This window comes from Physella acuta, unplaced genomic scaffold (genome assembly GCF_028476545.2).
Source record: "Physella acuta isolate Inbredline_101_S28 unplaced genomic scaffold, ASM2847654v3 ptg001581l, whole genome shotgun sequence".
NCBI classification, from domain to species: domain Eukaryota; kingdom Metazoa; phylum Mollusca; class Gastropoda; family Physidae; genus Physella; species Physella acuta.
In genome coordinates this window covers 86,184-100,621 of record NW_026733095.1, presented here as the reverse complement: position 1 = coordinate 100,621, position 14,438 = coordinate 86,184, and the positions used below count along the sequence as shown (strand labels likewise).

Genomic DNA, 14,438 nt, shown 5'->3' with positions numbered 1-14,438 from the left:
TAAAGAAAGCAGTTTAGTTTTATTATCTCATTTTCAGTGCATTTAAAAGCTTGCTGCTATTGAGATTTTTAAAATATTTGTTTATTAATTATGAAATTAAATATTTTGGCGTTTATTCACAAAGTAAAATAGGTTCGTCAGGTTTCTTAAGTTTTTTAAATGCGAAAACATCACGTGGTGTGGGGGTGGGGCGAGAGTTTATGATAATGCATATGTTACCTAACCACTGGAAACACACTGAGCACGTAACCCTAGCGTACAAGCTCAGTGTGGAACACCAATTCGTTAAAGATAAATAACGTGCTTTATCCAGTGTACATAATTTTGGTTTCACCTCTGCGTTGAACTCGGCCACTTTAACGGGGGGGGGGGTCATTTCTTCACCAAGATAACTAACATAATACCGTGATATCGTTGTCTAATTTGATTACGAATGTTCTGTCTCTTTAAAGTAACCATATTGTTTTGTAGATTTTGTCTAATACTGCCTACCAATTTCATAGATGACCAGTCCATAAAGTGTATAGAAATTGTACATATACAAATGTTAAGGCATATTACTATACCATAATGTTTATTATTAACGAGTATACACTAGAAATTTTTGTTTTTGTTTGAATCTTCACCCACTATTACGTGGTTTTTTTCAGCGTTGAAATATGATTATATGAACCATGACTCAATTTGCAAGTGGTCACTTTAGCGTAGCTATAGACATATTCTTGTGAAAACAATTATTTATTTGTAATCTAATCGATGCCTTGGGGGTATATCTGGTTGAGCAGATAAAGGCCCACATTTCTTGTTTCGAATTAATCAAAATTTTAACTTGAGCTATCCGTATTCTATATTAAATAATAACAAACAACTCAGGAATTTAGATACGGTGGTGGTTGGTTTAAAATACATCATTGCAGTCGATATTTCAACACTAGATTATCTGAATATAAAAGCATCAGTCTGAAACGTATGAAAATATGTGTATACACTTAACAATCATACTTTATTTTCAATAACTATCTGGCTGTCAGACTTTGTAAAACTTGACCATCTCTTCAGTGTGGTACTGGTCAAACTTGGATTTGTCCCCGTACATGAAATGTTTCGACATGTCAGGAGAGAAACGACTGGCTGGTGGCTTGAGTCCATAGACCTGGTCAAGACAGAGGTCAAAAGGTCAAAATAATGCCTTTATTTTTCTATTTCACCAAAGGTGTAGGTCTATTATTATAATTAGGTTTTCTGTGTGTGTATATAAAGTGGCTTTTTAGCTCCGGTCTGAAAAGTTTAGCATGCAAATGCAAAATGTGTTTATTCATTATTTTAGATCCTATATGATGTACTAATGAAACTGAGCCTTGAAGCGACTGACAAACCTCTGCCACAATCCTGGTGTAATGTGAACAATTACCACAACACAGACCAAAATACCTCTACAACAACACAGACCAACATACCTCTACCACAACACAAACCAACATACCTCTACCACATCACAGACCAACTTACCTCAATCACAATCCTGGTGTAATATGAACAATTACCACAACACAGACCAACATACCTCTGCTACAATCCTGGTGTAATGTGAACAATTACCACAACACAGACCAACATAGTTGACTCCCAGCTCCTTACAGGACTTGGCGAAGTTTTCTATCTCACTTCTCGTGCACGTGTGGCCAGGTAAGTCATACGGGAACGACTGTTTACCTGGGGAAGGTTGAATTATTAACTGTAGTTATATATCTGGATAGGTGGCTCATTGTATCTTTTATAAGTGGCTGTACGGTTAAACATGTTAGGTAATCTTTGACCTCAGTTGGAAAAGGGCTTGATGTTCAGCACTACACCCAGCCACCTTTACCTTGCCCAACTAGTCAGGTATCCGTCAGAGCTGGAAGAACTCTGGAATGCGCGCTCGCGAACTTAAACCATTACGCTTAGTCAATGTATATTTTATCCCCCAACCACATTAACCTGTACCTAAATTTTCTGTGTAATAACCTTCAATCACTAACTACTCTTCAACTTACCTAAGCTTTTCACAAGGTTAAATTTACTGAAACACACCTGAAACAGAGTCTGTGAGAGACTGCATGGTCGGATAGTCTTCTGTAGTCCTGAAGCACACAGGTAAACAGGCTATCGGACCCTGATATCATGCAAAACATACAAAGAACATAACTTCACCATAGTATTTTAATACACACCTACGTTTAAATAAACCGGGAGTGATCTCCCCTAAACTTTCTCGAATATTTTTATATAAAATAACAGGGGATGGGAACTCGGGCTATAGACATGATTTTTAATCCATTTTAAATACTTAAAGTTTTAAAAATAGAATAAAACCTCGTAGACAAATTAATTGCACACCAAGTAAACGCCAAATAAAAAAGCGCATAATAGTGCGCAATATTATTAGTACTTTTAAAATTTACATTAGTTTTTTGAGAAATCGGAAGTAGCGTAAATTACTACTTCCAGTCAACGGAAATTACTCAAAATTTCACAGAAGGTAGAGAATTAGATTTTTTACTTACATGTGAAATTTCATGTATCTATTTGAAATAGTACTCAAGTTAAAGGCCTTTGAAAAATTCAAAGTAGGAAAAGTACCACTTCCGGTTATGGGAAATCGCTCAAAAGTTGATACGGATCTACGATTTTGATAAAATACTTATATATGAAATTTCATCAACCTAGCTGTAACGGTACTCAAGTTATCGTGTTTACACACGGACAGACAGACAGACACACAGACACACAGACAGACACACAGACATACGGACAAGATTGCAAAATTATGTTTTTCCGTATCAGTGAGGTGTAAAACGTCGAGATTTGTAAAAATCTCGAATTTTTTTTTTTTGCACGATTACAAGACTTTCTCTATACTTCGTATATACGAGAAAGTAAAAAGTGCATAATAGTGCGCAATATTATTAGTACTTTAAAAATTTACATTAGTTTTTTGAGAAATCGGAAGTAGCGTAAATTACTACTTCCGGTCAACGGAAATTACTCAAAATTTAACAGAAGGTAGAGAATTAGATCTTTTACTTACATGTGAAATTTCGTTTATCTATCTGAAATAGTACTCAAGTTATAGGCTTTTGAAAATTTCAAAGTAGGAAAAGTACCACTTTCGGTTATCGGAAATCGCTCAAAAGTTGATACGGATCTACGATTTTGATAAAATACTTATATATGAAATTTCATCAACCTAGCTGTAACGGTACTCAAGTTATCGTGTTTACACACAGACAGACAGACAGACAGACACACAGACAGACACACAGACATACGGACAAGATTGCAAAATTATGTTTTTCCGTATCAGTGAGATGTAAAACGTGGAGATTTGTAAAAATCTCGATTTTTTTTTGCACGATTACAAGACTTTCTCTATACTTCGTATATACGAGAAAGTAAAAATGCTGTGCTATTCATTTAATTCAATCTCTATTAATTTTCCTCACCGACCCTTGCTACGCCACTGACTACTATGGCAAACAGAACCCCACCTTACAGGCGGCCCTGATTTTCTTCATCAGACCAAGGATAGAGCCCGGACCTCGGCCACAGTTGAGGCCAACCACAGCAGCCCCCGCCTCCTCCAGCTGCCGGCATGCGTCATCAAATGGGACGTCATCAAATGTGACGTCACGCCCGGATGGTCTCAGTGTAATTACTGCAGGAACACCTGCAATTAACTTATGAATTATTGCATAACATATAAACGACCAAGTAATCTTTTTATTATTAAAAATTGTAATTGAATAAAATATATCATTTTAAATGACCAAGAACAGTTACTTCATTTTGTTCACTAAACAAACAACCTTTCCCAAATTCAGGCCACTGTCATCCAGTTTTTAACAAAGTTACATGAGACCCACCTTTCGCGTAACAAAGTTACATGAAACTACATTTAAAACCCAACTTTCCCGTAACAAAGTTACATGAAACTACATTTAAATCCCAACTTTCCCGTAACAAAGTTACATGAAACTACTTTTAAACCCCACCTTTCCCGTAACAAAGTTGCATGAAACTACCTTAAAACCCAACTTTCCCGTAACAAAGTTACATGAAACCCACCTTTCCCGTAACAAAGTTACATGAAACTACCTTAAAACCCACCTTTCCCGTATCAAAGTTACATGAAACTACATTTAAAACCCAACTTGCCCGTAACAAAGTTACTTGAAACTACCTTTAAACCCCACCTTTCCCGTAACAAAGTTACATGAAACTACCTTTAAAACCCACTTTCCCGTAACAAAAGTTCATGAAACCCACCTTTCCCGTAACACAGTTACATTAAACTACCTTTTAAACCCACCTTTCCGGTAACAAAGTTACATGAAACTACCTTAAAACCCACCTTTCCCGTAACAAAGTTACATGAAACTACCTTAAAACCCACCTTTACCGTAACAAAGTTACATGAAACCAACCTTTCCCGTAACAAAGTTACATGAAACTACTTTTAAACCCCACCTTTCCGGTAACAAAGTTACATGAAACTACTTTTAAACCCCACCTTTCCGGTAACAAAGTTACATGAAACTACTTTTAAACCCCACCTTTCCCGTAACACAGTTACATTAAACTACCTTTTAAACCCACCTTTCCGGTAACAAAGTTACATGAAACTACTTTTAAACCCCACCTTTCCCGTAACACAGTTACATTAAACTACCTTTTAAACCCCACCTTTCCGGTAACAAAGTTACATGAAACTACCTTTAAACCCACCTTTCCCGTAACACAGTTACATTAAACTACCTTTTAAACCCACCTTTCCGGTAGCAAAGTTACATGAAACTACTTTTAAACCCCACCTTTCCCGTAACAAAAGTTCATGAAACCCACCTTTCCCGTAACACAGTTACATTAAACTACCTTTTAAACCCACCTTTCCGGTAACAAAGTTACATGAAACTATTTTTAAACCCCACCTTTCCGGTAACAAAGTTACATGAAACTACTTTTAAACCCCACCTTTCCCTTAACAAAGTTACATGAAACTACCTTAAAACCCACCTTTCCCGTAACAAAGTTACATGAAACTACCTTTAAACCCACCTTTCCCGTAACAAAGTTACATGAAACTACCTTAAAACCCACCTTTACCGTAACAAAGTTACATGAAACCAACCTTTCCCGTAACAAAGTTACATGAAACTACTTTTAAACCCCACCTTTCCCGTAACAAAGTTTGTTGAAATTACCTTTAAAACCCACCTTCCACGTAACAAAGTTACATGAAACCCACCTTTCCCGTATGATTTGATTGTCTGCAGAGCAAGTTTGGCCTCCCCCAACTCAGCAAAAGTTTCTCCCACGATAAAATCAACACCTTCGTCAACGGCCCATTCGACTTGCTCCTAGAAAAGGATACATTCAGCACCTTGTGATACCCAATTCAATCAAAAGTCTATTGGAGTAAAGATCTCAGTAGTCACCAATTCAGCCTGAATTCTGTTGGAACTCAGATCCTAGAAGTCATCATCTCGAACTAAATTCTATTGGCGCAAAGATTTTACAAGTCACCATTTCAACCTTAAGTCACATGCTACAGTATAGCAATCAGTGAAAGTCGTTTGTTCGGATACAACTTGCACGTCTTCACGTTAACCTTCTCTAAACCTCCGTTATACCTCATGAAACTTTATCTGTTTCATTAGAATGCTTTATAGTTTACCTTTTGGAAATTTTGAACGCGTTTCATATTACATCTTAATCTCAGAAAACAAGACAGTTTAATTCTAGTAAAGCTGTTATTTAAAAAAAAATTAGGGTGGCAAGTGCGACATGTTGTTGCATTGCATACAGTACCTATAGTGGTCGAGTCGGTAAAGTTCATGGTTGCTAAACCGAAAAGTCTCGAGTTCGAACCCTCTGGCAGATGAGGCTCGTTAGCTGGGGACAGCCACTCTTCTAGGAGAGACAACTCCAAAATCAAACAACTTCTGCCTTGTAGTTTGTTCTTGGTTGGACAAAGGCTATGGAAGCAAATCCAAAAAGAAAAGCAGGCTGAAATCGGAGTCAATGGCCTCAATGGCGCATAACCAGTTGACACGTATCCTTAATTGTGATGGAAGCATGGTCGAGTCGGCAAAAGCTCATGGTTGATAAATTCGAAAAAGTATCGAGTTCAAACCCTCTCGCAGATAAGGCTCGATCCCCTCCAACACTAAAAATTAAGAACGAAGAAGAAGATATAATCTGTCACTGGAATGGACAGAACATAATCTTTCTTGAATTGACTAAGAGCCTGACCTTAAACATGGCTTCGGTGGCTTTCTTGGAGCTGTCGTCACCCCTCTTGTAGATGGTGGAGTTGCAGATGTTGCCGGCAAACAACGTCCCCGTTGACCTCGCCACCTCACGAGCTATCGACAGAGCTCGTCTGTTCATCGTCTCCAGCTCATCTTCCCTCCCCACAAGACGGAGTTTCTCACGGTGGCCGTAGTACTAGTGGTCAGTGATGGTCAACAGTTGAGTACCATTAATATTCAGTGGTCAGTAATGGTTAACAGTCGAGAACCATTAATGTTATAGTGGTCAGTGATGGTCAACAGTTACAAGAGAGTTATTTTATAGTGGTCAGTGATTGTCAACCGTTGAGTACCATTAATATATAGTGGTCAGTGATGGTCAACAGTTGAGTACCATTAATATACAGTGGTCAGTGATGGTCAACAGTTGAGTACCATTAGTATACAGTGGTCAGTGATGGTCAACAGTAAAGGAGAATTATTGTATAGTGGTCAGAGATGGTCAACAATTTGAACATCATTAACATACATTGGTAACTGATGTAGAAGAGAATTATTTTGTAGAGGTCAACAATTATGTACTATTAATATAAAGTGACCAGGAGGGTAAAATTGTCCAGTGATGGTCAGTAGAAGAGTAGAAGAATATCCCAGTAGGACCTACGATAGTTTAGTCTAGCGCATTAAAAAAAGTCATTGATTTTTATAATTTTATAGTATGTACTTGTAAGTAGAAAAACACTAGTTTATATATATATATATATATATATATATATATATATATATATATATATATATATATATATATATATATATATGGCATGTAGGTCTGCATTAAATTAAGTACAGAGTACACCCATGAACATTTCTGCATAATAGCGTTCGGCTCCAACAACACTTTTGGAAATTTAGAATCTGCTTTTACACTATTTTTTAAAAATGTGTTGTCTATGAGTTTTCTAATTTTCTGAAACAGATTTTAAGTGATTTTCAATTTTCTAAATTTTCCAATCATTTTGTTTTTAATACTTCTACTTTTAACACATCCCCCCCCCCCCCCCACCCCCGGCTAGTTCAGAACCACAGAACCACTGGGCTATCTAAACAAAGAAAATCGCGTTTAATCTACCGTAAATGCTAGTACAACTTCACTTCCGGCATGGACAAACTCCTCGTGCATTATCTTGACCAAATCTGGACGGTCGATGACCACTTCTGGAACAAATGCACCCGCCTGCAAATAGCCCCGTCTTTCAAATTCAAAAATGTATCCTTCCGCGACCACCAGACTCCCGCCATTTCCCAGGCGATCCAGTAATGATCCTGTTTAATCAGACATTTAAAAAGTAATAAAATCATTTAACATTGTATTAAATATCTTATGTATTGCATTTGAAATATTTCATGTAATCCTATTGCCTAAAGATTTTCTTTTTAGAAAAGAATTGCATCAACCACGTGATGGGGGGGGGGGGAAGAAAACATAAAAATACATGTAAGCCTATCAGTGTTTCATAAATACCAATTATATGCCAGTCTTTTTAAGAATACCAATACCTTGAGATAAATTATTTTATAATAGCAATTAACCTTCAGTGGTGTTTAGTTGTTGTTTTGGTTGAATGTACCAGAAAAAATGCAAATATATGCGTTTTAACTAATATATATCTATGTTCACTTTTTTGTTAGAGGCGTCGCGAGGGGGGCGCAAATAGCACCGGGTGACGCCGTGAAGGGGTGTGACACCAAGGCAAAAAAATTTGCAGAAGAAAATGCTTTTTGCCCACTCAATTAATGATTAATTAAAGGTAAATAATCTATTAGATTCAAAATGAGATCCCAACAAGACGGGGAGTGAGAAAGGGCTGACATCATGACGTAAATTTGCTAACTATAGAGAAAATAATGCCACATCCAGCTGCATTAATTCATAACTAACTATAGATAAGTATCGTTACTATCAAGTATGCGCAAATTAAAGCAATTGTCCGCGGGGGTGACAAAACTGCAAAATTTACAGAGGGAAAAGTTATGTATGCATATATATATATATATATATATATATATATATATATATATATATATATATATATATATATATATATATATATATATATATATCATGAGGGGTCGCACCGGGTAACACCCCCCCCCCCCCCAATCACACACACGGAATCATGAAGAAACATTGAACCGAGGTCTATGTATAACAGCATATCTGTCACATTTGTTTTAGCTGTTTTAATTTATTTTTTTTTATTTTTTTTTAGATTCGATTGTGATTAATAGCAGCAAAAACTGGTTGCTGCACTACAAGCATTTCATCATAAAAAGATGAATTTATAATTTAAGTTTAAATAAAAAATATTTAATTATTAAAATTGATAAAATTAAAAATTTTCATTGAAGTTCTATAGTTTGATTACATTACCTTGGCGCGCCATTTTGCAGCAATTATGGTAGTAATACTATTAGTAGATCTAGGCTATGTACTAAATCGAGTTTGGAGAAGTAGGTCAAAAGAGTCACATAAGGTTAGTGTAATGCGTTACCGAATAGTGTAATAGTTTCTGGACAGAATCTAATCACATTGATTGTTTTTAGTGGTTGTCAGTGTTTCTTCCAGCGTGGGTCGCTTCCTAAATATTAGTAAAAGTATCCAATAGAGAAAATAGTGACCCTAGCTTTTCTTTATAGTTATATAAATAGTAGTGTATTCTATTACTGTAATAGATTGAGTTAATTGTGAGGTCAAGGGAACTCACTCTCTGTATTAGTATTATATTTATATTGTTATCTTGAGTGATGTCCCTTACATGTTGTTATCTATAAATAGTTCTCTCTCGCCATTTCTCTCTCTTTGCATGATGGCGTCTGTACATAATAAAGACTGTTAACAACCAACGCGGCTTCTCGTCAGTCATTACAATCTACCTCATTTGGCGACGAAGGATAAACATCTACTAGAAAGAGCACCTACTTACGCAAAAAAGAGGTTTGCTAGAGCTTATTAGCTAATTATTTCTAGAATTATGGCGCTGTATGGCCAAATAAAAGAATTTGATGCGAATGATGAAATCATTCAAGATTACCTAGAGAGGTTAAGCTGTTACCTAGAAGCTAACGACGTGACGATAGAAGCCAAAAAGAGAGCTGTTTTGTTAACAGTCATAGGGCCTCAACAATTCAGGCTACTAAAGGACTTATGCGCACCAGCTAGTCCAGATACCAAGAGCTTTAACGAGCTGAGCAAATTGCTAACAGACCACCATGCGCCTACCCCATCAAAGTTTCTATGTCGAGCTAGATTTGACAGTAGGACTCGTCAACCAAACGAGTCAATATCAGAATATGTTGCTGCTTTACGTCATTTAAGTGAATTTTGTGAATTCGGAGACACGCTGTCTGACAGAATATGTGAAAAGTTTGTGACAGGTGTAAACAGTCCTGATATTCAAAGAAAGTTGCTGCTCGAGTCAGATCTAAAATTGGAAAAAGCAATACAACTTGCAACTTCATACCAGCAGTCATCAGATGCGGCGAGATCTTTAGCACCTTCAGAGATCCATGCAGTAAACAGCAGGTTAGTCAATAAACATCAACCCCATCAGAGCATTCCAACTTATGCTAAACAGCCTGCTCGTTCAAATCCTAGATCTAAATCTAGTAATAATTATCAAAAATGTCATCGATGCAAAGGTCCCCATGCATCTCATCGGTGCAAGTTCAAGTTAGCAACTTGTTATAAGTGCGGTAAGCAAGGTCACATTGCCAAGGCCTGCTTTGCAAAGTCTTCGTCTGTTGCTAAATCTAGCCAGTCAAGACAGTACCGCAACCAAAGGCAGCACTATGTTAACTCTCACCAAGACTACCTAACCCAACCAATGAACCACTCTACCTGTGAAAATGCTCAAACTGATTCGCAGCCGGATTTCAACCTGTTCTCTGTGAAATCAATAAGTCATGCTCCCATCAATGTACCAGTTTATATCAACGGTAAGAGCATCAGCTTCCAACTTGACACTGGAGCATCGCTAACAGTCATCACAAAGAAGGACTTTGACGCTGTCACAGGAGGATCAGTGCCTCTACAACCATGTCACAAGTGTTTAACAACATACACTGGTGACAATGTTCCGGTAATAGGAGAGTGTATGGTTCATGTAAGTTATAATGGTCAAAGTGTTAAACTTCCTCTTCTTGTGGTTGAAGGAAATGGACCGCCATTACTAGGTAGGAACTGGTTAAGTGATCTTAAGTTAAATTGGGAGAGTATTTGTTCATTGAAGAATGTAAAAGAATCTAGTCTTACTTCACTAGATAAAGTTATATCTGAAAATAAATGTGTTTTTGGTAACTCTGGATTACTAAATGATAGAACAGTGAAGTTAAGCATTAAAGATACAAATCCAAGATACTGCAAAGCTAGAGTTCCACCTTATGCAATGAGGAATAAAATTGAAAATGAGCTAAGCAGATTAGAATCTAATGGCATTATAAAGAAGGTAGACTATTCCGATTGGGCGACACCCATTGTGCCAGTGTTAAAGAAGGATGGTTCTATAAGAATTTGTGGAGACTACAAAACTACACTGAATAAGCAAATAGAGCTAAATAGGTACCCTATACCTAACATTGAGGAAATTTCTTTGAATTTGGCAGGAGGAGACAAATTCACTGAATTAGACTTTAGTCATGCTTACACTCAACTAGAACTGCATCCAGATTCAAAAGTCTATACGACAATAAACACACATAAAGGACTCTACCAATATGAAAGACTATGTTTTGGCATATCATCTAGCCCTGGAATTTTCCAAGCTGTCATGGACAGTATTTTTAAGGACATTCCAAATGTTTGTGTGTACTTTGACAATGTGTACATAACTGGTAAGAATGACACTGAACATCTTAAAACACTTGATAAAGTATTGAAAATTGTTGGTGAAAAAGGTTTAAAGATAAACAAAGATAAATGTCAATTCATGTTGACAGAAATTAGTTTTCTTGGTTATATATTAAGCAAGCAAGGTATCAGACCTCAACCTGAGAAAACAAAAGCCATTAAAGAAGCACCCAAACCTGAAAATACCCAACAACTAAGAGCTTTTTTGGGCTTGATAAATTACTATGCAAAGTTCATAGGGAATCTGTCTGGTAAACTATCACCACTGTACAAGCTGCTACAGAAAAATGCAACTTGGCACTGGGGTAAACAACAAGAAGCTGCTTTTAATACAGCAAAAGAGGCTTTGTCTGCTGACACCTTACTAACTCACTATGACCCAGGGAAAAGACTTATATTAACATGTGATGCTTCACCAGATGGTGTAGGAGCAGTCTTGTCCCACATGGATGAGAAGGGTGACAGACCCATTGCTTTTGCCAGTAGATCTTTGAACCAGGCTGAGAAAAATTATTCTCAGTTAGATAGGGAAGGCTTAGGCATCATTTTTGGTGTTAAGAAATTTCATAAGTTTCTGTTTGGTAGGAAGTTCACCATCATTACAGATCATAAACCATTGCTAGGTTTATTTGGAGAAAACAAAACCCTACCTGAGCATGCCTCACCAAGAATTCAAAGATGGGCTATCACACTAACTGCATACAATTATGAATTGAAATACAAACCTGGATCTGAGAATAGTGCAGATAGTCTTAGTAGATTACCTTTAAAAAACCAAAGCCTGAGCTATGTACCAGAAGATGTATTTGTTCTCTTCACTATCATGGATAACTCCAATATAAACGTGAATGATATTAAAAGAGAAACACAAAAAGATGAGTGCTTAATAAAAATATATGAGTACTGTAAGAATGGTTGGCCTGAAGAGTCTGTGAATGATGACTTAAGGCCATATTAAATAAGAAATAAAAACCTTTGTGAAGATAATATAAAAGATGGAGAAGATGCAGTCCATTATCAGTCAGAGTTGCCTAAACAAAGTATTTGTAACTTCATAAATGATTATGGTGTTATGGCAATTTCAAATGTTTTAAAGAAAATACATTAGTAAGAAGGAATGTGATCATCAAACAACTTTGCTAACATCATTAGCACTTACAGAAACTAAAAGGGTAACATCAAAAGAAAAGAGAAAAAGATTTTTGCCATTTAATACTTTCAGATGCCAATTCAAAAAGTCAATCATGACAGAACACCCATTGAAAGAGAATTTGGTGTTAATAAGAATGTGTATCTAAGAAATTATGGGAGAAAGGAAAAATGGATACCAGGTCAAATTGTTCAATGTACAGGACCTGTGCCTTATAAAGTTAAAAATAACTTGTGCAGATAATAAGTGTGAATCTGTCAATCCCACCAAGTCTGATCAGTTCACACCAACTCAGTTTGTTCCACAACCAAGTTCTGTTGATATGAGTGAACCAAGTTGTCTGGAGTCAGAAAATGTAAATTCTGGAGTTAATGATTTAAATCCTAGACCTCCTGAGATAGAGAATCCAAATGGTCAGAATATTGAGTCACCAAATCAAAGGCCACTGAGAAGGTCAAACAGGACAATCAAAGTCCCAAATAAGTTAGACCTATGATTTTAAAGGTCAAAAGGACTTTGACATCATTGTTTTGTATTTTGATTATGTTGTAGCATATTGTGCATTGTTTGTAAGGATGTAATCTACCATAGTGTTCATGTTACAATATAATTGGTGATTTTAGGATACTATCAATTGTTCTATTGAGAGATGTGTTATTGTGTTCTAAGGGTAAAGGGATGTAATAGATTGAGTTAATTGTGAGGTCAAGGGAACTCACTCTCTGTATTAGTATTATATTTATATTGTTATCTTGAGTGATGTCCCTTACATGTTGTTATCTATAAATAGTTCTCTCTCGCCATTTCTCTCTCTTTGCATGATGGCGTCTGTACATAATAAAGACTGTTAACAACCAACGCGGCTTCTCGTCAGTCATTACAATCTACCTCAATTACTATATATTTAAAGAAACTCATTTATTTTCTACTTTTTAGTGCATAAGTACATAAAAGCTTCTTATTAAAACGTTTTCATGAAAAAAATTTAAAAGCTTTTATTTAACTCACTTCCTCTGTCTGTCTGTCTTGATCGAAACGCCCGAACGAAATTACTGGCACTTCTAACTGACAGATCCAGTTCGTAGTTGGAACGTGGGTTAAGACATAAAGACAGTGCAACATGACATTAAATTTGACTTAATTTGGAGCCTAGTTAATTTTTTATGAATTAATTAAAATTTTGACCAAATTAGTAGGCAGTTCTCTCCGAAGAGCCTGGTACGTCGGACTCCCAAGTCCCCTACATAATAGCGTGGGGGAGGAGAGGTAAAAGACTGCCGGGAACCAAGAAGGGTTTGCTCTTGACCCTAACCAGATATCTTGACTTTAAGCTGCGGCCTTCACGTGGCTTCGGAGGAGTGCCACTAGTCGGACCAAGCCCATGACCCCTCTAGTGGGTGCGGAATGGCTAGTGGTAGCCAACAGCAGCTAGAGGTTTTTGATCTGGCCGAGTAGAGCTGCTGTATGCGCTAGGCTCAAAAAATTGCCGAACGCCCCCCCCCCCCCCCCCCACGATCGAGCCGGGTACCAGGCGGTGGGTGAGAACCGACGGAAGTAGCGACCGATGTGTGGGAAATTCTTTAAAGGTCGGAGTTTGCTACACTGATGCCTGCCTGGCTAATGGAAGTAAACCTTCTGAGCCGGTTTCCGTATAAGGAAGGAAGAAAGTAGGCAGTTCTATCCAACTACTACACACGCGTTATCACGTTCAATAGCACGTCATCACGTTTAATAGGCGCGCAATGGTTTTTAGTCATGTAACTAACTCTATTGTAAATAAAAACATGTAAAGTACTAAAAAAAATTATAAAAATGTTTTAATAACAAACTTTTATGTAATAATGCACAAAAAAGTAGAAAATAAATTATACACTACTATTTAAATTACTTTAAAGCAAAGCGTGGGTCTCTTCCTAAATACTAGTAAAGGTATCCAATAGATACTAAAGTGGCCCACGCTTTTCTTTATAGTAATTTAAATAGTAGTGTATAATTTATTTTCTACTTTTTAGTGCGTTATTACATAAAAGCTTGTTATTAAAACGGTTTTTATGACAAAAAAATTTACAAACTTTTATTTAACTCACTT

At 36.7% G+C, this 14,438-nt stretch overlaps 1 protein-coding gene across 1 annotated transcript; it reads right to left on the bottom strand.

Moving 5' to 3' along the window:
• Nucleotides 1–840: 840 nt before the first annotated feature.
• Nucleotides 841–8,737, bottom strand: LOC131928986 (S-methylmethionine--homocysteine S-methyltransferase BHMT2-like). The gene is made up of 8 exons (XM_059285170.1): nucleotides 8,725–8,737; nucleotides 7,423–7,616; nucleotides 6,295–6,489; nucleotides 5,288–5,399; nucleotides 3,531–3,709; nucleotides 2,074–2,155; nucleotides 1,565–1,713; nucleotides 841–1,153 (listed from the first exon to the last, which is right to left on the bottom strand). Exons 1-8 carry the CDS (start codon nucleotides 8,735–8,737, stop codon nucleotides 1,028–1,030), a joined length of 1,050 nt encoding a protein of 349 aa, XP_059141153.1. The 3' UTR covers nucleotides 841–1,027.
• Nucleotides 8,738–14,438: the final 5,701 nt, after the last annotated feature.

What these genes read in the sequence shown, in the direction of transcription:
- LOC131928986 (XM_059285170.1), bottom strand. An exon ending in AAGTTGTACTAGCATTTACG is followed by an intron (nt 6,490 to 7,422) that starts GTAGATTAAACG and finishes ACTGACCACTAG; the next exon opens with TACTACGGCCACCGTGAGAA. An exon ending in TCTCACAGACTCTGTTTCAG is followed by an intron (nt 1,714 to 2,073) that starts GTGTGTTTCAGT and finishes AACCTTCCCCAG; the next exon opens with GTAAACAGTCGTTCCCGTAT.